Source organism: Corvus kubaryi, unplaced genomic scaffold (assembly GCF_017639235.1).
Source record: "Corvus kubaryi isolate FWS band 111438036 unplaced genomic scaffold, C.kubaryi_AGA036_p1.0 37334, whole genome shotgun sequence".
In the NCBI taxonomy this organism is placed as follows: Eukaryota; Metazoa; Chordata; class Aves; order Passeriformes; family Corvidae; genus Corvus; species Corvus kubaryi.
The window spans coordinates 26,233,590-26,261,015 of NW_024581108.1; the positions used below are offsets into that span (position 1 = coordinate 26,233,590).

The 27,426-nt window shown below is 43.7% G+C and overlaps 3 protein-coding genes and 1 non-coding gene across 6 annotated transcripts; all 4 read left to right on the forward strand.

The window, feature by feature from the left end:
* The first annotated feature begins 1,119 nt into the window (after positions 1–1,119).
* Positions 1,120–14,206, forward strand: RABGGTB (Rab geranylgeranyltransferase subunit beta). The gene is made up of 9 exons (XM_042031028.1): positions 1,120–1,305; positions 1,803–1,910; positions 2,877–3,074; positions 5,314–5,419; positions 6,918–6,970; positions 7,102–7,212; positions 10,254–10,379; positions 11,171–11,320; positions 13,199–14,206. The coding sequence occupies exons 1-9, from the start codon at positions 1,303–1,305 to the stop codon at positions 13,337–13,339; spliced, it is 996 nt and encodes a 331-aa protein (XP_041886962.1). The 5' UTR covers positions 1,120–1,302; the 3' UTR covers positions 13,340–14,206.
* Positions 2,054–2,136, forward strand: LOC121666036. The gene has a single exon (XR_006016550.1). It is a non-coding gene; the product is annotated as a small nucleolar RNA SNORD45 (small nucleolar RNA).
* Positions 14,207–16,195: 1,989 nt separating the features above from the next.
* NAA20 (N-alpha-acetyltransferase 20, NatB catalytic subunit) lies at positions 16,196–20,131 on the forward strand. The gene is made up of 6 exons (XM_042031029.1): positions 16,196–16,382; positions 16,514–16,538; positions 16,627–16,717; positions 17,882–18,017; positions 18,983–19,128; positions 19,730–20,131. Exons 1-6 carry the CDS (start codon positions 16,330–16,332, stop codon positions 19,813–19,815), a joined length of 537 nt encoding a protein of 178 aa, XP_041886963.1. The 5' UTR covers positions 16,196–16,329; the 3' UTR covers positions 19,816–20,131.
* Positions 20,132–22,879: 2,748 nt separating this feature from the next.
* Positions 22,880–25,737, forward strand: LOC121665985 (sulfated surface glycoprotein 185-like). Of its 3 annotated transcripts, none has more exons than XM_042031030.1 (2): positions 22,880–23,860; positions 24,853–25,737. In XM_042031030.1, exons 1-2 carry the CDS (start codon positions 23,351–23,353, stop codon positions 24,982–24,984), a joined length of 642 nt encoding a protein of 213 aa, XP_041886964.1. In that variant the 5' UTR covers positions 22,880–23,350; the 3' UTR covers positions 24,985–25,737. The 3 variants fall into 3 exon arrangements, with proteins under 3 accessions (XP_041886964.1, XP_041886965.1, XP_041886966.1); XM_042031031.1 differs by lacking the exon at positions 24,853–25,737 and adding an exon at positions 24,492–24,826; XM_042031032.1 differs by lacking the exon at positions 24,853–25,737 and adding an exon at positions 24,514–24,826.
* The last annotated feature ends 1,689 nt before the right edge of the window (positions 25,738–27,426 follow it).

Below are 27,426 nucleotides of genomic sequence, written 5' to 3' on the forward strand. Positions count from 1 at the left end.
CAAATCACTTACACCGGACAAGTAACCCAAAATACGAATTCTGAAGTATGTTAATAGCCATATTTCAGTTTCTCTATGCTCTTGCCCCAGGAATTTGAACAAAAATATTCAGGGCCTGAAGCATCTCTCCTGTGAGAAGAGGCTGACTTTTTAGCCTGGACAAGAGAAAGCTCAGGGATAATTTTATCTATGTGCATAAATACCTGATGGGATGCAATGAAGAGGGAGCCAGCCTCCGTAGTACCCACTGACAGGACAAGAGGCAACGTGGACAAATTAAAATACATGACATTCCACTGGAACACAAGAAATTTTTTTTTTTATTATTGTGAGGGATGTCACATGCTGGCAGCGGTGGTGGAGCCTCCATCTGACACTCAAAACTCAACTGGTAGTGGTCTTGAACAACCTGCTCTAGCTAAGCCTACTTGGTGTAGATGGGTTGTGGTCCATGATTTCAAGAGGTATCTTCAAACCTCAATAATTCTATTAATTCATTTCCAATTTCCCTCCAAAATATCCCTGCCTCTGTCTGGTCTCTTTTATGTCTCATCTGAACTTAGTGCTGGATGGTACTATCATCAGGTATAAGTTCAGCCATCCTTACTTCTTGGGTAGGGTACCTGGGAAGTTAGTTCTTTAAAGTGTTTAATCCCTATAAATTACTGGCTTACCTCCAGGAAGACCCATAATGCAACATCTTTGCTTAGTATTTGACGTATGCAAGAAATAGATCTTATTTTTGACTGTCCTATGCAACCCAGCATTATACATACTACTTCTTGTTTGATGTTCCTGCCTGGTATACTTCAAGGGGAACATGTGCCAGCATCAAGAGTTGGTAATCATGAGCATAATCACCCAAGACAGTTTTAATTAGGAAGCAAAAGAGACAGTTTTGAGCAAAGGGGCAGTTATCTTTATCCGTTTTACCTGTGACTAAATTCTTGGATTTGCTTTTCCGTAGAGCTGAGGAAGGAAACCGAAGTTATTTCTGAATGCTGTCCTGTTTGCTGTGATGCAAGAAAGTGCACAGCTGTAGTTAGTGTACTTTAAATTTACTATCTGTTTCAGAATAGACTTTAGCTGCAGCAAGTCAGAACGCCACTGCCGCTACCGGCCCCTGAAGGGTACAGCGTCGGGCCGCGGACGCGTGGCGAGCAGCGCCGTCCGGTTCTGCGCAGCCGCCGGCGGGCGGGGCCCGAGCGGGTCCGGGGCGGGGACAGCGAGGCCGCGCCGGCCGCTGCCTTCCGCTGCCTTCCGCTGCCTTCCGCTTTGCCTCTTCCTGTGCCTGCCGTGAACATGGTGGGTATCGGGGCCCGCGGCGTGTTGCGGCTCTCTCGCCTGCGGGAAGGCGTTGTTTTCTAGCGCGCGGCTGTATGGGCCTTGGGGGACCGCGAGTCGCGCTGGGTCCGCTCGGGCGGACGGGGTGGCGCTCGCCTTTCCAGCTGCGCAGCGGCCCCGGGAGGCGCGGGCAGGGCCGGGCCCCGCGGGGCCGGGGGGGCATTGGGCGGCAGGGCCGAGCCCGGGAAAGGGCTCCTGTGTCCGGCGCTTCAGGTTATTCCTGGCGAGTTGGGGTTCTTTCTTAGATTTATTGCAAGGTTTGGTTCGCAGCCTTTCCCGGGGAAAGGTTTAGCCAGGCTGAACAGTGATGGCGTGAGATACGCAACCTGACCTAGGCTCAGAAGACTTGGAGAGATGTTTTTTCCCAGAGTCACGGTCACGGGTGTTGACTAAATTATGCCAAGTTGCTAAAGCATTTTGTCCTGACATTGCAACTGACTTGTTGGTGCTTTTTACAGGGGACACCGCAAAAGGATGTTGTAATAAAACCCGATGCCCCAAGCACATTACTTTCAGAAAAACATGCGGACTATATAGCTTCATATGGAACAAAGAAAGATGATTATGTAGGTATCAGTTTGTTACAGAGAGTATTAATAGCTTTTATTTATTGGCTCAGAGTTAAGGATTAGATTAATGTTGACAAGCTAATTGTTTTTTACCCCGCAATCCAAAGTATAAAATAAAGATGTATTTGTTAATTTCTCTAGGTCTGTGATGAGTTTTGGCATGTATTATCTGAGTATAAATTTGAAGATTATCATTTTAGCTCTATAATTACTCTGAGACCTGAGAAAAAAGCTACTAGCTTCTTCATCCACTAGAATGCACAAGTAGAGTTGCATTTGCATGTTATTCTTTTGATGGGACAACTAATATCAATTTTATAGTCGTGATTGGATGTAGTCCACAACAATGGGATTCTGCTTCCAGTAGGTGGAAGTTGTCAATAACTGCTTATGTGAAGAAAAGTTGCGGTTATCTTTATTGTTCACAAAAGCACGCCAAGCACTGTTGCTTTTGATTGTACTGCATATAAAAAAATAACGTTTATGTAGTGTAGGTGATGTAATCAATGTAAGAGAATTCAATCTAAAATTTTACTTCCTGGTGCAACTTCAGATTGTGAGAGTTTCGGCACTTGGAAATAATAGACTTGTTATTTTTTGGGACTAGTTGGGGTGGCAGTTTGAGGGGTTCTTTGAATGCCAAGATAATAAGCGTTCTGAAGTGAATTGGCGCCCAACTACTTGTTTGTGCCTAATTTGATGAGCTTGATGCTTTGAACTAGAAAAATACAGGAAGGGAGGGTGGTGTGTGTAGGTATATACGTGTGCATTTTCCTGTATATATGTGTGTATATACACGTGTGCATGATGTACAGAATATCTGTGAGTGGCTGATGCATAGTTGCTAAACGGACGGAAGATGGTTGACTAACTAGAAACTGTCAAAGTTAACTAATGTATTTTCATTGATCTGTATTGATGGTGTGCTTATCTGATCAAGAGCTAAAATAATGCACTGTTTAGGAATACTGCATGTCGGAGTATTTGAGAATGAGTGGTGTGTACTGGGGACTGACAGCAATGGATCTCATGGGGCAGCTGCACCGAATGAACAAAGAAGAAATTCTGTCATTCATTAAATCGTGTCAACATGAATGTGGTGGAATAAGTGCCAGCATAGGCCATGATCCTCATCTTCTGTATACCCTCAGTGCTGTCCAGGTAAGTGTAGTAGGGTAGTTTTAGAAAAAAGTGTTTGTGAGTAAGATTTTGATGATTGCAGATTTATGAACCAGTTACTGTTGGAAGCCCATGGCAAAAATTATTTCATTATCTTATTAAAAAAATCGAATGGACAAAACTTTAGGATTATCTGTATCACTTTCTAAAAGTTGTTGTATTTGGGAATGTTTTACTTTTAATGGTCAGTCAATGGCTATTGCATTCTGTTAGCAATTTTGTAAGTTATCGTGAAATACTCCTTGGCTACAGGTTTTTCCAGAACATTTTGTAGATAATTTTTGATTTTTTAAATTCTTCTTAGCGTACATTGAGGTGAAAGATACATATGACCGGAATAAGAGCAAAATTTTGATTTTATTTTTATCTGGGTTTTTTTAGGGAGTATAATTTAAAAATGATACTAGTCTGTTGAGCATTTTATTTATTTATTTGGTGCATACACTCCCCCTGATAAGAAGTAACTCTCAATCTTATTTTTTCAGTGCAACTAATCTCCACTATAGACTTATTTTCTCACTATTGCTTGTGCCCTTGTTTTGTTCTGGTTTTTGTTTTGGTTTGTTCTGCTCGTGCAAACCATTGTGTGAAAAAGTACCGAAAAGGCTCAAACACTTCCAAACAATTCGCTTGATTGCTTGCAGCGCGCCTCTCTCATTCAATCTTGCGGATGAAGTATTTTAATGGCATTACAAATAAATAATACGGAATAGTTTTTTAGGCAGAAACGATGCTAGATTTAAGATACTGGGTTTGAACCCCTTAGGTAGGACGGAATACTCTAAGGTTGATTTTTATTACCACTTTAGCACTGGAATTACTCTGAATACTCTTGAGAACCAGGAAACTAAAGTTTCTTTAGGCTGTGATGTCTGAACTTTTCCAAACTGTCCAATCCAACTCCTTTCACAAATTCTAGTTCAGTATAAGGGGGTACAATTTGAGGTCGTTACTTAACGTATTAGAGATGTTAGTTCTTAAATATATACTTGATATTACCAGGAGATGTTTTCATGTTAACTGAATTGAGCTCTAGTTGTGCAGACTGAAAAAGTGTTCGCAAATGCTGATGTAAAATTTTTGTGGTAAACTTAACCAGCATATCGTACTGAGTATGCATGGTGTTAGTGAACAAACTGTTTAGTCCTATCCACATATCCAGGATGTTTAAAGGGTCTGGTCATATGTTCTTGTGATCACAGTTAATAGTAATTTGTTCAGATTTGCATTTAAGGTGCATGCTGTGATAATATATTTTCTGTTGGAGTTGTACATTCTTTTTTTGGAATTTTCCGTAAGACTTAAATTTTATCTAACAATTGAAAGATTCCAGCTAACGAGGTTTAAAGTCATAATGTCCAGTGTTTTTCAGGATTGGCACTATAATATTGCTTAGTTTCAACTGGGATTTTTTTTTTTCATTTGGTTGTAAATAATAAATTCCTAATTACTCTTTACCTATTATGCAAGTTGGAAGTAAAAACATGAAGTCAGATGAGGCGCAGAAACAGTATTGTTATTTTCACACAACATTGTGTCCTACAGGTTTGCTGGTTTAAATCAGTGCTGGTTTGGAAAATTGTATTCCCTACTATAACCTTTATCTTTTCTTCCAGAATATATTCACTGTATATTTGGTATATAATCATATTGTTCATACTTTTTCTTAAATTGTTGCATTTTGGTTCTATTAGTTATATTTTAAAAGTGAATGTAAATAAAAATCTAATAATTTGAAATTAATAATTGTTGACAAGTTTGCACTGTAAGTGGAATTAGTAACTAGCAGCTTAACATACACATATCCAAGTAGCCGCAGTGCAAAACAAAAAATTGGCACGTCTAAGATGTCATTGTCCCGTTACAATATTAACCATAATCAAATCTTTGTTCTACGTATTGCTAAGATAAAACGAATAAACCTGGTTATGCTTTTGAAAGGAGACCTCAACATTGGAAAGTAACAAAGCATGAAAGAGTTCCAGTTTGAATTGTCTGTATTTTCCTTTGAGAATTTGTTAAAGTTTTTAGATAGAGGTAATCTACAGTGCAGGGATTAACTACTAAAGTGAAAAAAAGGGTTTTTTTAATAAACCATACCAAATAGTATTCAGAGTGAATTAAATCACATCTTTTATAAATCCACTATTTTTTTGGTTAAAAAAAAAAAATTAAATTTTGCTTCTCTTTAATTGTTACTGTGTCATTTTTTTCCCCCCAGATTCTTATCTTATATGATAGTCTCCATGTAGTTGATGTAAATAAAATTGTTGAATATATACAGAGCTTGCAAAAAGAAGACGGATCATTTGCTGGAGACGAATGGGGTAATTTTTAGTTCTTTTAAATGTAGTGTCTAGGTTGACTTGTGTAAGTCTGTAAACTTAAGTTTCCTTGGATGGTCTTTTTGTATATGTATTGTATGTGAACACTTGTATTTTCTGAGTCATGAAAAAGAAGGGTTTGTGAAGGACAGAATTATGTTTCATTCCTTTCATAAATATTCTAAACTTCAGTTCCATTCTTGTATTAGAATAAAGTGTCCAGTTCTTAAAGAAGAAAACTTTTGGGCATTTGTAACTTAACAGTATTTGGATATACTAGATACGCTGTTTCATAAGGAACATTTTATACTTGGTATTTGATGGTAGTCAGTAATGATCCATATTCATGTCAACTGTGAAAGGATTTTTCACTGTGGGAGCGAGAAAAACTGTGTTTGTACTCATGAACTTCTGTTAATACTAATTTTGTTTCTGCATACAAATTCTTTATGAACAAACATGGCATTTTTAAGCTGTGGCGTAAATATTTAGTCACTCTAAAAGTATTTATCACCATGGAAGACCTAAATTTTAATAAAATCTATTGCATATCACTCATGTTCTTGTCTGGGTAAAATTCAGCAATTGAGATCTTACCAGTATATGTATGCTACTGTAAAGGTAGATTATATGCTATGCGTTAAATTGGTTCATAGCTTGCTGCATCCTTTTTGTTGAAGTATTGTCACAAGTGCCGCATCCTTTTTGTTGAAGTATTGTCACAAGTGTACTGATTGCACAATGGCTTGGCATTATTTCTGAGAGGTGCAGCTGAAGGAGTGCAATACCTGATGTAGGACAGAGCAGCAGATTGTTGGTTTATGTGTTTCAGCTGGTGAATTTCTTAAGAAGAGAAGTCTTGAGTAAGTTTGACCAAAAGAATGAATGTTTGCAGCTCAGTTCAATTTAAAATTGTGACTTCAAGTATTAATTGCTTGGAGTTTGTGCTACAAGAGTTACATTGGACTTGACGAGCAATCATTCTGTTACAGGTGTAGGAGCTTTGGTTTTTCTTCCAGGTACAAATATGCAAAAGAAACCTTGTAACTTTTAATTAGTTTTCCTGTAAAACAAGAAATGGCTTCTACTTTTGCCTGGATTTAAGGGAGAGTAAGAGTTGTCTGATTATTTTTGCATTATTTCCGTTGCTCTGCAATGATCTGTAGAGGACTACAGATAAAATCCAAAATTATACAGTTTTTTGTAAATTACCGCTAGTTGAATTGATTTGGATATGTAGCTGTCCAGCTCTAAATGAGTTGTTGACTTTTATGCATACTAAAACATCACTTAAATAGTAAGGTACATTTTCTAAATTACTGGGGGAATAATTGGTAAGTTGGAAAATTAAATTTTATGGGGGGAATTTTTTTAGCTGATTTTTGGTTTTCTGTGTAGAACCTAGGATTTTCACATTTTGTTCCATACTTTCAGTAGTGATTTAAATGTATGTTTGTTGAAAAAATAATCTTTATGTCATTCCTTACCCCCTACATTATAGGAGAAATAGATACAAGGTTCTCTTTCTGCGCTGCAGCAACTCTTGCACTTCTGGTAAGTAAGTCCTAAACCATCACTTGCACAAGTAGGGAATCGATTAGTACTGCTCTTTGGTACTGCTGAAGTTTCTGTAGAAGATGAGTTTGGTAGAATATCAAGTGCATTAGTTATTTTCTGACTTGCAGGGAAAGCTGGATGCTATTGATGTGGGAAAAGCAGTAGAATTCGTTTTGTCCTGTATGAACTTTGATGGAGGATTTGGTTGTAGACCCGGTTCTGAATCACATGCAGGACAGGTGAGTTTCTCTTTGTAGGGAAATATTTTCAATTAGCAAGCATCACATGCTGCCTATAAATGTTTCTTTACAACACGTATCAGTGATGACAGGTGATGTACCTCTTGTTTCCCAAATGCCTGATTCTAGTGTCTCAGTTAAAATAAATGAACAGATATGTAACCTAATCTGAGAAGGTGGGTCGAGACTTGAGAGTTTAGTCTAGGTAGAAAAAAAGATCATAATGGAATAACTTTTAGGACTCTATTTCAGTCTTTGCATAGTGATGTTGAAATTGCTAGCCTGAGGGTTTTTAGAGAATTTGAGATGGGTATCAAGGGACAGTGGACAAGATTTATCTGACACAGATCATAATGAGACATAAAGATCAATCGTATAGCATGTTTGAGATTTATCAGCCAATGAACCCAAATAAAAATGAACCAAGAATCCTGTCAAGCATTACTTAATTTTTTGAGGAAAGTCAGTTTTAAGATGACATACCTAACTTAGTAATGGGAATATTTATCAGCTCTAGTCATTAGTTACTAGTGTTACTGGTGACAGTGAATTCTGAAAAATGCTCAGTAAAATCTACTTGAGAAGAAAATGCAGTAGTATAATTAGAACAAATTAAGGGATCTCCTGAGGAAGACAATCTTAACAGGAAATTTAAATAATTTAAATAATTTTAATTTTAAATTTACCTTTCCTATATTTATTTCTTTTCGTGGAAGAGTTTATTGCACTTAGCCTCAATGTGTGAAAAAAATCAACTTTGAATGCTGTTGCAGTTACCTGTTTATTTTGCATAATTATGGTGAGTAATGCCACAGTCAGGATTCACCTCATCACATGAAAATACTGGAGGCGTTTTGTTGACAAGTGTTGGGTTTCCTGCCCCTTCTTTGTTTAAAATCAGGAAAAAAAAGTTAAATCTGTTACATGTACTTACCTTATAGTTTCATGTACAGTAGCATTGCCCATATAGTCTAAATGGCTGGACCATATTCTGGTGTTCAAGGAAGTCGTTCAATAGCTGAACCCTACTCTGGTTGCAGCTGGCATTTCCTGTGAGGATTAGCTCTGTTGTGCTTATTCACATACTCCTTAAAAAGCTATCTCTTTCACCTCCATGGAAGTTCAGTAGTTTCCTGGGAATGTTGCCAAACCTGATCTCCTTTTATGACTGGGCAACCTGCCTGGTGGATGAGAGAAAGGCAGTGGATATGTCTACCTAGACCTGAGTAAAGCCTTTGACACGCTTTCCCACAGTATTCTCCCAGAGAAGCTGCAGCCCATGGCTTGGACAGGTGCAGTTGGGTGAAAAACGGGCTGTGTGGCCGGACCCAGAGAGCAGTGGGGAATGATGTTAAATCCAGTTGGTGAAGGGTCACGAGTGGAATATTCCAGGGCTCAGTTTTGGGGCCAGTCCTGTTTGATACCCTCATCAGTGGTCTGGACAAAGAAATCAAGTGCATCCTCAGTAAGTTCACAGGAAGGACCAGTTTGTGTGAGAGTGTTGATTCTTGTGAGGGCAGAAGGCTCTGCAGAGGGGCCTGGACAGGCTGGATCCATCGGCCACCGCCCAACTGTGTGATGTTCAACAAGGCCAAGTGCCGGGTCCTGCGCTTGTGTCACAACAACCCCCTGGAATGCTCCAGGTTTGGGGAAGAGTGGCTGGAAAGCTGTCCAGCAGCAAAGGACCTAGGAGTGCTGGTCAACAGGAGCTGAACATCAGCCCAGGTGTGCCCAGGTGGGCAAGAAGGCCAGTGGCACCTCGGCTGTACCAGCCACAGCGTGGCCACTAGACCTGGGCAGTTGCTGTCCCCTGTGCTGGCCATCGCTGGGGCACCTCCAATCCTGAGGGCAGTTTTGGGCCTGTCACTTCAAAAAGAACACGATGGTGCTGGAGCATGTCTAGAGAAGGGTAATAGAGCTGGTGAAGGGTCTGGAACATAAGGCCTGTGAGGAGCAGCGTGAGGGTACTGGAGTGTTTAGTCCTGAGAAAAGAATGTTCAGGAGAGACTTCACTGTTGTACAACTACCTGAAAGGAGGTTGTGGCAAGGTGGGGGTCGGCCTCTTCTCCCACTCAGTTAGTAACAGGACAAGGGAAAATGGCCTCAAGTTGCACTGCAGGAGATCCAGGTTGGATATTGGGAAAAATTTCTTCACTGAGGAATGGTTAAGCATTGGAACAGGCTCCCTAGGAAAGTGGTAGAGTCTCCATCCCTGGAAGTGTTCAAAAAATGAGTAGATGTGGAACTTTGTGATACAGTTTAGTAGTATTAGGTGCTATGAGGTTAAAGGTTGGACTTGACGATTTTAGAGGTCTTTTCCAACTTTAGTGATTTGATGATTCTTGGCTTTTTGTGCTTCGCTGCTTTCTTAGTGACCACGTGAAATGTGACCGAAGTATGCTCTTGCACTGTAAATGTTATCTCCCAGAAAAAAAAAGTTAATTTTTAAGTTAATTATTAAAAGGGGATTAATCAATGCAGATGTATTATATGGCACTTTGAAAGTAAGCGTGACATGACTGAATATATGTGGAATTGCCAAGGTAGTTAATGATCTGGGTTAGCCTGTTTCTGCTGGGGAATTCATTTGGTCTTTAGTTTACTCTCTGCAAGCATTAGGGTAAAAGGCAGGTATGGGAGCAAACCATAGACTGAACACAGAATTTTGATAAAGGCCATATCCAGCCTGCAGCAGTCAGTTTGACTACTGTGGCTTGAGAATCTGTGTTTTTAAAACAACATTATATGGCTCTGTCAGATCTCCTAGGATCACTTTCCACACCTTTTATTAGTGTCTTATATTAGTAAAATACTACTGCTATGTAAATAAATTGTGTTACTGGTACTTTTGTACAAAAGCGACTGTAACAATAACATACTTTTCTGAAGGAAAAGTCATTGAAACTAAAAGTTGATATGTGTGCGCGCTTACTTTGCATTGTTTACGTGACCGTATTGCTGTTTTGAGATCTTCCTGCTTTTAGTCTGCTAAACTATACTTAGTTTTTAAATACACAAAAAATTTATGTCTGTAATTTTAGATCTATTGTTGCACAGGATTTCTGGCTATAACAGACCAGCTGCATCAAGTAAATGTTGACTTGCTGGGTTGGTGGCTTTGTGAACGTCAATTACCTTCTGGAGGTCTCAATGGACGACCAGAGAAGGTATTGTGTGGCTGCTTTTCTTTGTTCAAACCTCAGTAGCGATTGTTTTTTCTAAAGCTGAACTACTTCTGCAAAATGTCAGGACTTCTATAAAGTACTTAGTAACCTTTTCAAAGAAGTCAGTCCTTCATCTTGATTCTTTATTTTGATACTAGCACTTGTCACACAGTCCTTAGCTATGCTTCGTTTGAGTCCTCAGTGTAGCGAAGTACACATACTGAAGGATGTCTTGGTGACCGCTTGAACCATTATCCTGTTAAACTGGGTCTTTAATATTTTCTGACTTCGGGAAGGATCTTTTCTATAGGATTTGTATAAAAATTACTGTTTTACTGGATATAAATCCCGAGTGTCATAGTGTTCCACATCACACTAGGAACCTAGAATAATCTGTGGCAAATGGATAGTCACAACTAACAGATTCCCCTGCTGCCCCCCTCCCCCCAAAAATACAAATAGTTGATACGAACTTCTTTGTATTTCCTCCTGAAAAAAGCGCTGTGGTTTTTCAGCCTCTCTCACAGAAGGTGAAGTCTTTAAAAATCACATTCTTGTGGTCTTGTTTCTTGAAGAAGGGAAGAAGTTTTCAGGAAGTTTCCCTTCCTGAAAACAGAAGCCTGCTGAAAGGAGACTCTGTCAAGAAACTCATTTACTCCAGAGACATTCTTAAATGTTGTGTCTCTGCAACAGTATTATGACAGCACACCTGGTAATGTGCAGAATTACCAGTAAAATTTGCAATGTTAGGTTTAAAACAAAATCAAATATTAATCTGCCTCTCTGCTTGCCAGTTACCTGATGTATGTTATTCGTGGTGGGTGCTTGCTTCTTTGAAGATGATTGGTAGGATACAGTGGATTGACAGAGAGAAACTGCGCTGCTTTATTTTGGCTTGCCAGGATGAGGAGACTGGAGGGTTTGCTGACAGACCAGGAGATATGGTAAGTAATATTTTTTCTAAATAAAATACACGTGAAAATTTCAACAGGAAATTTCAGCTTTTGTTTGAGTGTAACTCAACTCACGGTTCAGGTGGGTTTTGCAGAGGCTGCAGTTTACTCTGAAGGAAGAAGAGGGTAGAACTGCCATTGAAGGCATACTTGGGGAGCACATACTGTACAATGCACTTGTATGACCCAGTGAAGTCAGTTGCCATTCCTTACAAAATCTGGTTTGGTTCCCGTAACACATGCAACACAGACCATTTCTCACAAGAGCATTTGGAAGATCTGTGTAAAAACACTGCCTTTGATGGTGGGTTTTTTGGGTTTATTATTTTGTTTTGTGACATGATCTGCAAGCTAAAGTCTGGTGCAGTTGAAGTAGTCTTCAACTCTCTTGGTGGTTTTGTCTGTTCTAAATAAATCATAAGTTTTTATTAAGAATCCCTATACATTAATTTTCATTCTTTGCCACTCCAGCCACTGAATACATCTTCTAGCTGGCATTTTTCTAGATGAGGGAGGAAGAAGCTTTTGTGATAACATCGTCAAGAGGCTGGTGGTATGGATTTTTTGCTTGTTGAGAGAGCAGTTACCATTTAGCCAGTCTGTTCTCTCTGATCTCAACTGGAAGTAATTGAGATTGTCCCAGTGAAATGGCAGATAAAGTTCATATCTTCCAAGAGTGCTGGACAGATAAAATAAAAGGTATTATGAGACTTCATTGCAATTCCTATAGAACACTTGGCTTATTTGTTAACGGTCTGGGGAGGTATTAGCTGTTTTTATTGTGGGGGCTGCCCGTGTCTGCTCCCTTCTCCAGAAATGCGTTAAAAAATACAGTAACTTTTTATTTTTTTGTAAACCACTGCTTTGTTCCCAGTTGGGGGAGAAATCTGTTAACTCCTATCTGTCATTTGGAAAGTGTTTTTGTGTTCTTAAGATATGAAGAGTTTTGTATTTTTAAGGCGCTTACAGGAAGACGTTTTCCCTTTTCAGCATTCTCCAAGAAAAGCCCAGCACTTAGTCTAAATGTTTTCCTGGCTTTAAGTACTGAAATATTTGTATCTTCTTAAAGAGCAGCTCTGCAGAGCCTTTTCTCTATATCTAATGAGAGCACCTTTGGGAGAATTTTTCCGTGTTATATTAGCAGTCATTTTGTATGATTTTTACCTGTCTTCAATTGCTGAAGTGTAGAAATTTCTACTCCTGTAGAAATGCTGATGCCCAGGTTTTTGCTTTGTTCCTGCAGAAACTCATTCCTAACAGACCTTGTTGTTTTGGGGGATTTTGTGTTTGGGTTGTTTTTACATCTGTTCGTTTGGGAGGAGGTGGTGGTCACGTGGTTTTAGCAGTAGAGGTTGGGAGGGGTGTTTTTATTTATAGTTCTGGGAGGTTTTCTAGCAAAATAGGTTGCAGCTTCCCTCTCAAGGTTTTACAGCATAGCTCTGTATTTGGAGACCATTAAAGAGCATTATGATGTTTCTGAAGAACAAATGGGGAATTTATGGAAGTGGTACCTGTAGATGATCCAGTTTACTTTTAAAGTGTTAATTATCTTCGCTTCTACCACTCTGTGATATCACATGCTAATAGACACATGTGAGTGCTTTCTGTCTAACTCAGAGTTGAAAATCGTCTTAGCAGCAGATAATTGATAAGCATTCCTGAGTAAATTGTAGTATTGTAAAAGCCTGCTATGGATATTGTCTTGCCTGTCAACACATGTTAGCACAAATGAAAGTTTGTTCAGTTGTATTGTCTTCCCCAGCCATGGAGATTTTCAGTTCTCCTGCTGGCAAACAAAAGTTTCATTCCGTACAAGTGAAAAACTGATTAACTTTTGGAAACAAACACAAGCTTTCTTTTTTCTCCCAGGTTGATCCATTTCACACCTTATTTGGAATTGCTGGACTATCTTTACTAGGAGAAGAACAAATTAAGGCCGTCAATCCTGTCTTTTGTATGCCAGAAGATGTCCTTCGAAGAATAAATGTACAGCCTGAGCTTGTAAGCTAAGCCTTGTGGAGACAAAAGGTTTACATGACCAGTTGCTTTGGTTTTACTGATTTATAATCTCATCTGTGAAACTGTCAGCATATTCTTCTTTCAGATGTGTTTACATTATGGAAGTAAAGCAATTGCTTTGCTGTGGACTTTGTCAGTTTATAAATTGTATCAGAACAGGCTGGTTCTCCTGACCTGAGTGTAACATGTTCTTTGGTTGTATTCTAAGATACCTAGAAACATTTGTAATCTGTATCTAAATGTGTGGGCCTTGGCGCTTTTTTTTTTTTTTTTAAATATAATATTCAAATTAAAGTTTGACTGTGTGAATGCTTAACTTTTCTTTTCCTGCAATATCAGCCATGCCAGTACTGGCCTTCACACAGGCCTCTTTTGATGGTAGATCATGCAAAGCACTTTAAAAGAATAGTAAAAAAAATAACAAAAAAACCCAAAAAAAACAACAACCAACAAAATTTTACCTAAGCCATGCACTTAAATACCACACACTTAAGTATTTATTAAGTTTGCCATCACTTTTCTATATTGAGAAACAGCTGCTTCTTCTCACGGTAATTGATACCAGTAAAACCACAATTATGATTCTTCTAAATATGTGAATGTCTTCATTTATTGATGAGTCCTGTAGACAAAATTCCACTGATACTTGAAATACAGCATACCTTGAGTATGTATAGTGAAACTTGCTAACATTAAACATTCTAGAGAAGGTCCCTGTAGGACAGTGACTTGTAATTGAATTTAAAGTTGATTCTAAATTTCTTGCTGGGTTGAAATCCTGCTTTTGTAGCTTTTAAGACACTAATTGTCAATGCTCGATTATGGTGTAATTGAAAATAAAAATAGCTGTGGAAAATACTTGTTCTCTGAAGGGTGAAATCCCCTTTGTCTTCATAGGAGTGCTAAAATTGCCTTTTAATTTACATTCCACACATCGTAGCTGAGACTGAATGGTATTCCACTTGTAATATACAGTAAAAGGTAATTGTGAAAGGGAGAAAGTCTTTGATAATCTCTGTACTTATGCTTAAGTAAGGCCTAAAGTTGTTTTACCTGTTCTTCACTCAGCAGAGATAGCCACCCAAGATTTGGCCTGCACAGTTTTCATACTAGCAGAACTATATATTGATGTGTAGTCAGTCATTTAAAATAAAAACCCAAACTCACTGAATAGGAAATACTGGTTTAGGCTACAATACTGGGAATTAATTTGATAAGAGTAAGACCGCTGTAGCCATGACCAGCTTTTGAACCAACTTCAGTCACAGTAACAGGAGTGCCTTTGAGCACCTCAGCAGTAAAGGCTTTATCTTGAGTACAGCAAAACAGCCCAAAGTCCAGGGTGACTGGAGAGAGTGTCTTAGTCACGGCAGTCAAGGGAATGGTTGAGCTTTTTCTCCTCTTAAGGGTGTGTCATCATATCATTCTTGTAGTTCTGCAGGAAAAGAATGCCTCAGGTGGGAGAGTATTATGAAGCCGTACATTCGCTAACACCGCAAAGGACCAAGAATCAGCCTTGAAATGGTCTATTCCTTTTCCCAAGTTTCATATCCCCCCTCACACCTCCACCACCATCCTGAAAAGCATAGTCTCTTCCTATCATCCCACATCACTGTTGCACCGTAACTACAGACCTTGAATCAACTTCTTCCTACCAAAATGTTGACCCTTAAATTATCCGAACTCTGACGGATCTCCAATTGCTACGCTCTGTCTGGCGTAGCCTTGCCAGCATCTCCTGATTCCATATTCCAGGTTAAGGAAGACATCCTTCATTTTCCCAAGACATGTACCCAAACTCCATGCACTGTATCTCATGCAGAATTTTTGAAGACAAAAATCAAACCCACAGTATAGCCTCAAACGTTGGAGCAAACCTTTCTTCAGAGTAACTGGAGAGTGATCTGGGTCCCTTGCAGAGGTAACTCTGTTCAGAAATAGCTGAGCATTTGAATTACACTGATGGAGGTGAGAGGAATGGCACGGGTCGTGTGGAGTAGGTGAATGCTTATGGGCATAGCTGATATCTTGTTTCTTTGTTTTTCTGGGTGCCACAGGAGATGCTGTAGAACAAGTGACTGGAGTATTGTGCACTACTGAGGACAGTATTTCTGTGGAAGAGGTCAATGTTGGCTGGCATGACCTCCAGCCCCGTGTTTTTGCAAATGACTAAGAGGGACCTGCCTGCTGATTGCAGCAGCATCCCAGTTAAATTGATGAGGTCCTTCTTGAGAATGGATTCTGACACGCAGCCCTCTGAAAGCGAAGTTGAAGGGCCAGTGATCTGAGGGGGTGGGGTGGAGAGACTGCAAAGTGGGACGGGCGAGCTGCTTAAGTCAGTGTAGTGGTGAGGGGTGTTCAGGATCAGTCATGTTTTGGTGCTGAGAGCCGGTGGGGGATTCTTTCCTCTTGAGAGGAGCATGTGCTGGGCACGGCAGTTCCAGCCTGTGTCCGGCCTCGTCCGGCGGCGTCTTTCCAGATGCAGAGTTGTTTTTCCCGCGTGTGGTCATGTCGCGTTACGTGTAGTGTGTGTGTGCGCTCGGGGTGGAGCTGCACAAGCTCAGAGCGCTCCTGGTACTGCGGCCTCGCTGGGCCCCGCCCCACCGCGCCTCCCGCCACTACGGGCCGGCTCAGCCTTGCCGGCCGCCCGCCCGCCCGCTGCTCTCAGTCAGGGATCCCGCGCCTCCCCCGCCTCGGCACGGCCCGCTGCGGCAGCTCTCAGGCGGGGGCCAGGCCGGGGTGGGTCCGCGAGGCGGGGGCGGGGCCGGGCCGGGCCGGGCCAGGGCGGTTCTGCGGGGCGAGACAGGACTGGGGCGAGATGGGGCCGGGCTAGTTCTACGGGGCGGGGCAGGGCTGTGTAGGGGGTGGGGGTGCCCCGTCTCCCGGCTTTCCGTGGCGAAAGTGGCCCTTGGGCGCGGGAGCGCTTCCGGGGCAGCGTCATCACCGTCACCCTCGCCGTCATCGTCGTGATCACCATCATCATGACAACGCTCCGCGCCTTCACGTGCGACGATCTCTTCCGATTCAACAACATGTGAGCGCCGGCTGTCCCCTCTCCCTGCCCCCGAGCCCCTGCGCGCTTCCCCACCCCGCGGGGTCCTCGGGGCGCCCCGCCGGCCGGGCGGGCCGACCCCGTGGTGAGCGCCGCTCTCTCTTCCCCCACAGCAACCTGGACCCGCTGACCGAGACCGTATCCTTCCCGCCGGGGCAGGGGCGCGGGGCCGGGCGCGGGCGGCGCAGCCGTGGCGGCCGCAGTTGCTCCTTAACCGAGCGCCCAGTACGGGATTCCGTTCTACTTGCAGTACCTCGCCCACTGGCCCGAGTATTTCATCGTCGCCGAGGCGCCCGGCGGGGAGCTGATGGGTTACAGTGAGTGCCGGGTGTTCCGGCGGTAACGTCTCCCTTCGTTGCCTATTTCGGGGATTGTGACGCGGGAGCTTTTCTTACTCTTCGCGTTTACCAAATATCCAACATGGAAGAGGAACGTTGCGTTGCATCTTCCCGTTTCTTAAATGTCTTAGGGTATTATGCAAGACTCACGGCAGTAGCTTCCAGTTTGATGTTCCTAGCGCAGCTGTGGTAACATCCACCCGTATTTGGTGAATGGGTGTTTCTGTAATCTGGAATTAAGCCCCTACGCTCCCTACACAGAGTCAGTAAAAGTGCTGGGTTTGCGTTTTGCATTGCCCTGTAAGGGAAAGCTTTGGGCCTGGATGTCATTTGCTGATTTGCTGTGTAATATTTGTGTTTTTCAGAAATCATGCCAAAGAGAACTGCCAGGAGGTGGGGTGGGGCAGAGTAATCTTTTTTGCAGGGACCCGAGAAATAAAGTATTTGACATACTAAAGCTGCAAGTATGCGTGCTATATAGAACATTTCTCTGTACCCACCACACTAGTTGCTTATTAGCAGTGACTGTGACACCTGTAAAAGCACATTGTGGATGTGTGAATGTTCATTAATAAACTCACATTGGATCGGCCCAGTGTGGAAAGGAGAGAAACTAGAAGGAAGCTCCCCAAAACACCATCCCCACCTCCACTTCTTTTTTTTTTCCCCTTCAACACGTCGTGTTTGCAGGGCCCTAGCTTTCTGTTTCCAGATTGGTGAAGCTTCCCAAGCTCTATTCCCCCATAATCTCCAGAAGTCCCCAGTAGTTGCTGGAATGGTAGTTTTGAGCTTCTAGCCCTCTGCTCCTCCATTATTTTAGTCAGATCTTAAATTTTGGTTCAGGGAAAGACTCATGAGAATTGCTTAAAATTTGCATTAGAAGCCACCTCAAGCAAGAATCTGCAAACTTGTTCAGTGTTTTTTTACACTAGTCAAGAAACTGTTGTAATATTTGAGCAAAATGACATTTTTAGTGGCCGCCGAATCATAGAGTGATAAGGTAGACACCCCTGTTTGAGCCTTTACCGTGACCATTGTAACATTTGTTTATCCATGGCGTATTCCTCTTGTGAAGTCGCCTGGCTGCGAGCAGTGCATTACTCCAAAGGCACTGCTGTGCTGATGCGCTCTGTATGTTCACAGTCATGGGCAAAGCCGAAGGCTCTGTGGCTAGGGAAGAATGGCATGGACATGTTACTGCTCTCTCTGTTGCACCAGAATTTCGACGTCTGGGTTTGGCTGCTAAATTGATGGAGCTCCTGGAAGAAATTTCAGAAAAGTGAGTAGTATGTCTAGTTTAAATTTATATTTTAAAGTAATATTTCTACAGACACCTGTCCCTGGTTTACATGCAGAATTTGGCTTTACGTAGTGTTCTGATTTTCTGAAATTCCTCATAGTTGGAGAAAAAGAGTTACGAAAGTTGCTTAGCAGTTTAAAATCTCACAGTTTTTCTGAAAGCTAACTTGCCAGAGTGAGGAGTACGTGGCCTGAATTCCAGTAGAGATACTGTGTAAAAGAACATTTCTTGACAGGAAAAGAGCTTTGTGAAATGTCACCACTGTTTCCTGTAGGGCCTCCAACATACTTGTTCAGTAATTGTGGGCTTTGTGCAATACCCTCAGGCACAATCTTGAACAAATTTTGTACTGCAGAGAGTATCTTAGCTTACTTGCCATTCCGTGTTTGGTTACTTGTACCTGAGAAAATTTAATTTAGTGTCAGATGAACCCACTGGGAAATGTCCTTAACTGATTCTGGTAGGGTAACCGTACTACGGTTGGTAAAATTGGAAAATAGTACCATGTTTTGAAAAAATTTGCCTTGTGAAGTTAAGGGGCTATCTCCTGTTAGGCAACTGGATTTTGTGACCGATTCCACTCCTCCTAATCCAAGCAATCTAAAACATGGATTTTTTTTTTTTTAATCGTATCATATGGATTTAGGCCTGTGGGGGTGTTTATCTTGTCCCGTTCTTTCTGTCCAAATTTCTGCACTCACTAACTGGTGTAGAAGGGCCGTGCGACAAAAATAAAATTAAATTTGTGTCTATATTTGAATTTTCCCTTGGTAAAGGAGTGTATCTGTTATTACATTGTGAAAGATGTTTGATTAGTGTACTACATCAGACTCACTTTGGTTTGATTACAATTTATGGGTTGTTATTTAGAAATACATTGATGTACGATTCCTTATTGTGGTTTTGTTTATTTGTTTGTTTGTTTTTTTCCTCCCCTGCTAAAGAAAGGGTGGATTTTTTGTCGATCTCTTTGTGAGAGTATCAAATCAGGTTGCTGTAAATATGTATAAGCAACTAGGCTACAGTGTGTACCGGACAGTCTTAGAGTACTACTCAGCTAGCAGTGGGGAGCCAGATGAAGATGCTTACGGTAAGTTCTTGTTCTGTCTCAAATTGAATGGAACAATTCTCACGTTTAGGGTTCCTGGGCTTGTTTGTAAGAGTATTTTTTTTTTTTTTGGTATATGAAACAATTTCAGATAGCTGATTAGTGGGATTTTTGTATCCTCCTTTAGGTAACTTTTCCTACTTAAGATTATATCAGTTACAAAACTTAATCTTGCCATTTACGCATTTTGTAGCATCTCTGGCAAAATCAACTGCAAAACAAGAGTAAACGCAAAGGAATGGCAGTGCTTTCTTCCTTTCCTCCCGTAACAGGGACTTGAAACTTCTTCACTGAGAGGGTGGTTGGTAACTGCAATGGTCTCTCTCCAGGGAAATGGTCATGACACCAAGCCCGTCGAAGTTCAAGGAATATCGGGACAATGCTCCTAATCATACAGTATAGTTTTAGGTAGTTCTGTGCAGAGCAAGGTGTTGCATCCTTATAGGTCCCTTCCAATTTGAGGTAGTCATATGATTCTAGGAAATTTTCTTGATTCAAAATTACCTTATTTTAATGGAGAAGTCACTTAATATGGCTTTGTACGACTGTGTTACTATAACAACATTTTTTCCTTTTGCTATAGATATGAGAAAAGCTCTTTCCAGAGATACAGAGAAGAAATCAGTTATACCTCTGCCTCATCCTGTGAGGCCAGAAGACATCGAGTAACTTTAAGCTGTGGTTCCTATGCAATTTACTAAGTGTCAGGTTCCCTCTCCTATAACCCCCAATAGCTTACGGATAAGAAGTTTTAGGCTGAATGTTTTTCCCATAAAATACTAAAAAGCAATGTTGAGAAGCTGACTAACACTGCTTATATTGGTAATGGCTGTACACTGCCACACTTACTCTGTTATTTTTCCTTTCACATACTGGAGATTTGGAGACTCTGTGTGGTCTTGTCTTGGTTTTCTGTCAAACCAAAATACCTGAATTCAGTAATAGTAAAAACTCTTCAAATGCATTTATTTGTGACCACTGAAAATGCTGTACTGTTTTCTCTGTGTGTCCCAGCTGGCCAGGGAGTGCAGGGCAGGAGGAGGCTGGCAGCCGCAGAAAGCAAACCAGCACTTCCTGTCCTTGTGTTTACAGGGGATGAGCTGCACCCTGCGGTGTCCTGCCCATGGCACGCAGCACGCTCCGCAGCGTCCAGAGGTCAGGGAAGCTCAACCGGAGGGCCACACACAGCCCCGTTGCACGGCTATCCTCCACAAGCCTTCCAGCCCCCAGCAGGGCAGCCTTCAGAGGCCATCATTTCCCAACAGGCTCCTTGCCCTTCCCAGAGGTCCTGGCCAGCACAGGACCCTCCACTACTGTGTTCTCTGCTGGCACCAGAAGCAGAGCTGCAGCCGGGGCAGTGCGACGGCCAAGGCTGCTGCTGTGGCAGAGAATGGCGTGGCAAAGCCAACAGCCAGAAAGCCTTCCTGGCCGGAGCACCTCTCCAGTGTGGAACACCAGTGCCTTTGGGCTCGGGGCTGGAGGTACCACTAGGCCTTTTCTGCTACCGAAGGCGGCTGTCCCGGAGAACTGCTCCCAGGCAGCAGCTGAGCCTGGGGGTGCACCGCAGGCACGGGCACCACTGGAGCCCTTGGCGGGTCGCCTGGGACCGGTGCCACGTCCCACTCCTTCCCAGCAGTTCCAGGTGGGCCGGGCAGCGAGAAGGTGCTGCCTTCCGGCTACAGGACTCGTGGCACAGTTTGGGGGAGCCAGGGATGGAGCAGCGCCAGGCCAGCACTTCCATCTGGCACAAGATGGAGCTGTCTCCCAGTCGGGTCTCCTCTGCAAAACACACATCCCAGGGATGGGAACACAGTGATGGGCACTGGGATGCCCAGGTAGTGCTTGGATGGGCACAGATAAAGCTCTGCCCTCGGTGGGCTGCTCTGAACAGGCACCCTGAGATGCTTCGCCCCAGACAGACCCCACCAGCACCCCAAAAATACCCCAAGAAACCAGCTGGGACTAGGGAATGTCAGCACATTGTCTCTGAGGAGGGGCTCAGTCAGCAATTCCCAGGGCTAACCTCTCAGAGCTCCTACACACTCACCCAGGTGTGTCTGAATCCCTTCCTTTCCAGCCTGAGGATATCACGCAAGAGCAGTTATTAAAGCCAAGGGAATCTTACCTCACAAAAATTAGATCCCAAGCAACAGCCCTTGGAGATGCTGTAAAATAAAAGGTTAAAGTCTGATACAGTTTTGTTTGGATTAAGCTTTGAGTTTTTCAGGGATCCAACCAGAACTGCAGAACCTTAGGGAAGGTTTTAACAGGCAAGTCAGACTTGAGGTGCCCTGAAGGTGGGTATGTGCATCCCTTTCCTCAGGGAAAAGAACTTCCAGAGGCCACTCCTCAGGCTCTGAAATGAAATCAGCTTTCTGGGCTGGGAGCATGCCCAGCTACCACCTTCTCCTGCTTTAAAACACCCATTGGAGCTCGACCTCAGGGTGGGTGAAAATCAGCTGAATTCCAGGGAACTTGGTCAAGACCCCCACAAGAACATCAGTGGGGCTGGGGGACAAGGGTTATAAATAGAAAATTCTATGGAATATAAACCTGTCTTTGTCCTGATCCCACTGATCTTCCTTGGGACCTTTTCTGACAAAGCTGGTGTTAAACGGCAGTTCCGCATGGGGACAGGAATACTCCCTGTGAGGCACTGTGAGGCTATTCCAGGAGGAATTCAGCATGGAAGTCAAGGCTATAGGTATAATTCATCTAAACTAGGAAAGCCGATACTGAAACCCAAATCTTGCCACCACACAGAGAACGATCTTTGTGCTGCTGTGTCAGCCAAAACCCCTGGGCTGGGAAATTCTGGCAGTCGGATGGAATTATATAAATCACAGCAACCAGCATCACCTAAAGGGACAATCCAAGTCCCAGACAATTCCTTTTGCCTTTCCATAGGGACAGTGATCTTTATTTTGGCCTGTTCTCTCATGGTTAACTTTGGGGTTCCGGTTTGTGCCAGTTTAGGTTCTGTGACTCCACCCACAGTGCAGAGATTTGGGGCTGTGCTTCTCTACTTCCAGCAGGTTCTGGTAGGAGCCATATACTCCCATAATCACATAAAGGTGAATTCTGCACAAGCCAGTCCCCCATTCCCTTTCCTGTTGGGGAGGATGAAAGTTTGGTAAGAAATCTTCACAGGTATGTAGGCTTGGCAGAAAGATCTGTGAATGTAGAAACTGGGGATGAGGTAGAAATGGAAGCAAGTTTTGGTATAGAATAAAAGATGTTTTGCTGAAACAGTGATCGATGAGTAACTGAGAAGGCAAAGGTTGGAGATGAGTTGGAAGGAGATTTCTAGGAGTAGGACAAAGGTATGTGACTACAAAGACATGTTTTTCACCAAGTAAATAAGTCTCAAGAAGAGCGTAAGTAAATAGAAAACATGTCTTCACCAAAAAGAGAGATATGGCAGCCAAACAAGAAATGTTGATGTAGCAAGAAGAAGAAAGGTCTGAGAATTTTCCACTGTAAGCTTAAATTGTAACTTACTTACTCTTGTGATTGGATAATAATGACTATAATATGGTGATGGTAGTAGTTATGATAGGCTATAGGCAAATGTAAAGGTATTGTGTTGTTATGTGTTAAGATACTCTGCAAAGAAAAGTATATAATGCTTTGTAACTTGAACAGAAAGTGGCTTCAGGTATGCCTACAGCTGGAGCTGGCAGCTGTAGAGCTGGCTCTGGATACCCACTCCCTGAAATGCTGTAACTTCGCCTATGCAATAAACAGCTTTCAAGAGAGCCGCCTGAAGTCCGGACATCCTTCGTGAAACTTTCTCCTATAAATTGGCGCCCGCGTTTTAGAGGGGCAAAAAGGGATTTTTCCGCATATAGGAGACTTCTCGGTGAACATGTAGTCGGTCGCTGAAACGAAGTGACCTGAGCAGCTGCAAACGAGACGCCTGAAAGGAAAGCGTGTGCAGCTGCTAACAAGAGGAGATGCCTGAAAGGAAGGCGTGTGGAGGCCGGACGGACACTGCGACGGGTCAGAGCCTGGACCGGACCTCAACGAGAGACACCTGCCGCGACAGGCCGGCAAAGGTGAGCACCGAGTAATCCAGTCATGGGTCAGCATGTGTCTGCCCAACAGAAGGATGTCTATCAGCACCTAAAACCTCTCATTAAGTCCCGTCCAACTAAATTGGCAAAAAAAGAACTGAAAGATCTCATAGCATGGACTGTGACCCATGTCCCAATCGCTGACTCTAAAGCAGTCTACACCAGAGACTTTTGGGACTCAGTGGGAATCAAATTATTTAATGCCATATCACGCCGGGACAAGAGAACCGCAAAACTCATCCTGGCTTGTGCAGCGTGAGTGGAAATATTCGCCGCGGGCCGGGCGCCCCCCCCCGCCACCGCCGCGCAGCTCCGCCCCGCCCCCTCGCCCGTCGCCGCCTCGATCGGCCGTGCCGGAGTCACGGAGCCAGTCCCCCGCGGCCCCGCCGCCTCCTCGCCCGCCACCACGGAGATCGGCCGTGCCATCACCGCCCCCGCCGGGGTCCCCCGGCACCGTGCAGTCGTATACCGACACCGTGCAGCTGTATCCCGCCGCCGCCCAGCCGTATCCCTCCGCGCAGCGCAGCCTCGCCTCAGAAGCCGCCAGCAGGGGGGGAACGGGTGGGAATTATGCAGCTCCAGTGGCAAGGGAGACGGAGAGCCGCTCTGCCAGAGCTGATGCTTTAAATCTAACACAGGTAAACCCTGAAAAGCAGCCAGATTTGTTTGCAATGAGCCCCAGAGTCCCGCCAGCGAGCGGCGGGGATCTTGCGACCCAGAAAGAGAAAACGAGGTCTGAGAGTTTGTCAGCGCTACCTTCTGAATCAAAAAATCCTCCAAAGTGCTCAGATTCTTCTCAATTAACAGATTGGCATGAAATAAGACGCCAAATCTGTAAAGATGAAAGTCTTAGTCTATTAACTAAAGCCTGTGATAGCTAGCCAACAGCCTGACAGTCCTAAAACGTGGGTTCCCATCCCCACTTTCCAAATTAAAGAACTAAGAAGAGCTGTAAGATACAGTGGTATTTGCTCACCGTATCTTAAACAACTGCTAAAAAGTACCCTAAAAAGAACACATCAAACTTTAAAATGCATTTTAGATCAACAGAAAGGGGGAGAAGCCCAGGCTACACCTCAAAGAAGGTTGAATAAAGCCTTGTATGTTTATAATTTCTTGAACAGCTCTGCAGAAGAGCCTGACCCCCTCATTTACAGATATTTCTTGAACAACAAAAAAGCAAAATTGAAAGAACACCCCCCAGTTTTAATTAAGAATTTAGAAGCAGGAAAAATATAAAGACCATATGATCTTATAACATGGGGAAAGGGATTTGCATGTCTCTCCACAGGTGAAGGAATCAAGTGGATTCCGGCAAAGAACATGAAGCCGTACATTGTACAGTGACATGGCTTAGCTCTGCGTGCCATGCAGGAGTTCAGTGCAGGAAGTACATACTTGTACATACTTGTATTGCATAAGTGCAAGTGAAACCAAAATGTAGTGGCAGGATTGCAGTTAAGTTGCCGCTTTTTTAATTGAAAAACCCCTAGGAGCCTGCACAAGTCTGTGGTGTAGAATTGTCACCTTTGTACATTACCAGGAATGCAAAGATAGTAACAGCTGACCTGACGGTCACTGGAGCATGGGAGAAATTAAAGAATATCTGCTTTGGTTTTTTTTCTGTCAGATTCATGAGACAATTGAGTCCATAAATCAGCTGAAAATACAACGTGATTTTATGCTGAGTTTCTCCAAGGATCCTAAAGGATACATCCAAGACCTTCTCCAGTCCCAAAGTAGGGATCTTAAGGTGAGCTAAGGTTTGAAAAAGAATGAATAATGGAAACAGAATGGAAGAATTTTATCTAAATGTACATAGAATGTATAGCAAAACATCTAGGATGGATAATTGGTGGAAGACAGACAATGAGTGGACTACTGCAATCCCTGAGTAGACAGTATGCAGGAAAGACAGTTTAGGTCGTATTCTGGTTCCAGTAGAACAGCGGTGCTTCATGGGAGTGGTAGGTCAGCTTGTGGCCAGACAGTAAGCTCAAAATGCAGGGCTTTGTTGATGTATTCTGTAAATTGAAAGCTGTGTAAAACTCAGCAGGAGCATCCTATAGTACAAGAACGCAATTTGGGTGTTTTGATGATTCATAATTTAATCTATCAGCTGTCCTTGACCTTATCTTTGAGATATGTAAGAAATGGAATGCAAAGAAGTTCAGTTGTTTCTTTCATACCTTGCAGTAGAAATATCTGCTCACAAATAAAATACAGAGAATGGTCTAAGAATTAATAACAGCACCGTAGCAGGAGGAGCCACTTCCTCAGGATAAAATGAGCTGCACCGAGGGGCAGCTGGGGCACGGGTGCTGCTTCAAAGGTGTCATGGCAAAGGTCGCATCTGTGAAGGGAATAAAATAGAATGGTCGAAAATGCTTTAATAGTACTGCAGCAGGAGTGGCTGCTGCCCCTCATCACTAAAAGAGCTGCACCGCGGGACCATCGGGGCAGCGCTGCTGGTTAAAAAGAGCAGCACGGGAAAGGCTGGGAAGTGTGAGCGGAATAAAATACTGACAATGGTCTAAGAAATATTCAAAAGGTACTGCAGAGTGGCCGCTGCCCCGTGTCACTAAAAGAGCTGCACCGGTGGACCCACGGCGGTCCCATGCTGCCAGTATGGCCCCAGTGCCCTCCCAGCACACCCAGTATGGCCTCAGTGACATCCCAGTGCTCTCAGTATGGCCTCAGTGACCTCCCAGTATGGCCTCAGTGCCCTCCCAGTGCTCCCAGTATGGCCCCAGTGCCCTCCCAGTGCTCCCAGTATGGCCTCAGTGACCTCCCAGTGCTCCCAGTATGGCCCCAGTGCTCCAAGTATGTCCTCAGTGCCCTCCTCCCAGTTCTCCCAGTATGGGCGCCAGTGCCCTCACAGAGCTCCCAGTATGGCCCCAGTGCCCTCCCAGTGCTCCCAGTAAGGCCCCAGTGCCCTCACTGCTTCGGCAGAGAGCCAAAGGCGCACCTCTACAGCCAAAAGATCGGCTTTAAAAGTACATCGCTTTTATTCATCACCATCATGCATCATTCATTAATTCTTTGGAGTTGCTGAGTATCATCTTATCAGTCTTATCTTTTTCCTTGGCTCCATTCCGTCTGGTTTCGGGTTCTTTTCTTCTGATAAGATTTTTCAGGAATGCGAAGACCCCCTCCCCATCCTTCCCAAAGTGAGCACCCAAACTGCAGACATTCTACAGCATTACATCACAGAACCGAGGCAAAGCTTTTCTCACATTAAGGACCATGAAAAAACCAACATCACAATCCATTCCTAACAATGATGGAACGTGCAAAAAGCCAACATCACAATCCCGTTCAGAACAGAGGGATCGGCGGTGATGCGGCCCGCCCGCGGAGGGCTCAGCGATTATGCGCATGCGCAGGCGGAGTGATCCGCCAGGAGGGACTATTTGTGATGCGGTCCTGCCCGCGGAGGGATCAGCGGTGATGCGTCCCCGCCCGCGCACGCGCAAGGATCCGCGCACGCGCAGCTGCCAAAACGAGCTTCACTCTAGAATTTGAAGGAAAGTTGAAGAAAAGGGACAGTTTAATAAAAGTTGAAGGAAATCAGGAGACAGCAGCACAAAGGGCGCTACGGCCGGGTGCTTCGCACAGAGACAAAGGCGCACCTTTACACCCAAAAGATCGCCTTTACCAGCGAGCTCCCGCAGCCAGCTCACAATCCCAGCCCGCCTTCCCGGGCAGGGTTTCTTTCGGACCAGGGCTGCATTTCCATCCCCCCCTCTGGGAGTCACCAGGTGCGTTAGGAGCGAGCCGATCCCGCTCTCTGAGACACAAGGGCTTGCTCGAGGAGACTGTTCCTGTTCCTCTCTTCCAGCCACTCTGTTCTCCCCAAAACACCATTTCCTCGGAGCTCCTCTGAAACTGCATTTCCATGGACCCAGGGCTCCAGAAGCTGCAGAGTCGTGCAATGGGGTTTTTTTGGGAAGGGACCTTAAGCTCTTGCAGTTCCACCTCTGTCATGAGAATTTCAGGGCTCTAAGACTCACAGAACGATTTGGGGTTGGAAAGACCTTAAAGCTCATCCAGTGCCAGCGCTGCCACGGGCAGGGACACCTCCCACTGTCCCGGGCTGCTCCCAGCCCCAGTGTCCAGCCTGGCCTGGAACATTCCAGGGGATTCAGGAGCAAATCCCCCCCTCTCTGGGCAGACAGAATGAGCTAAACCTGGCTATTCCTGA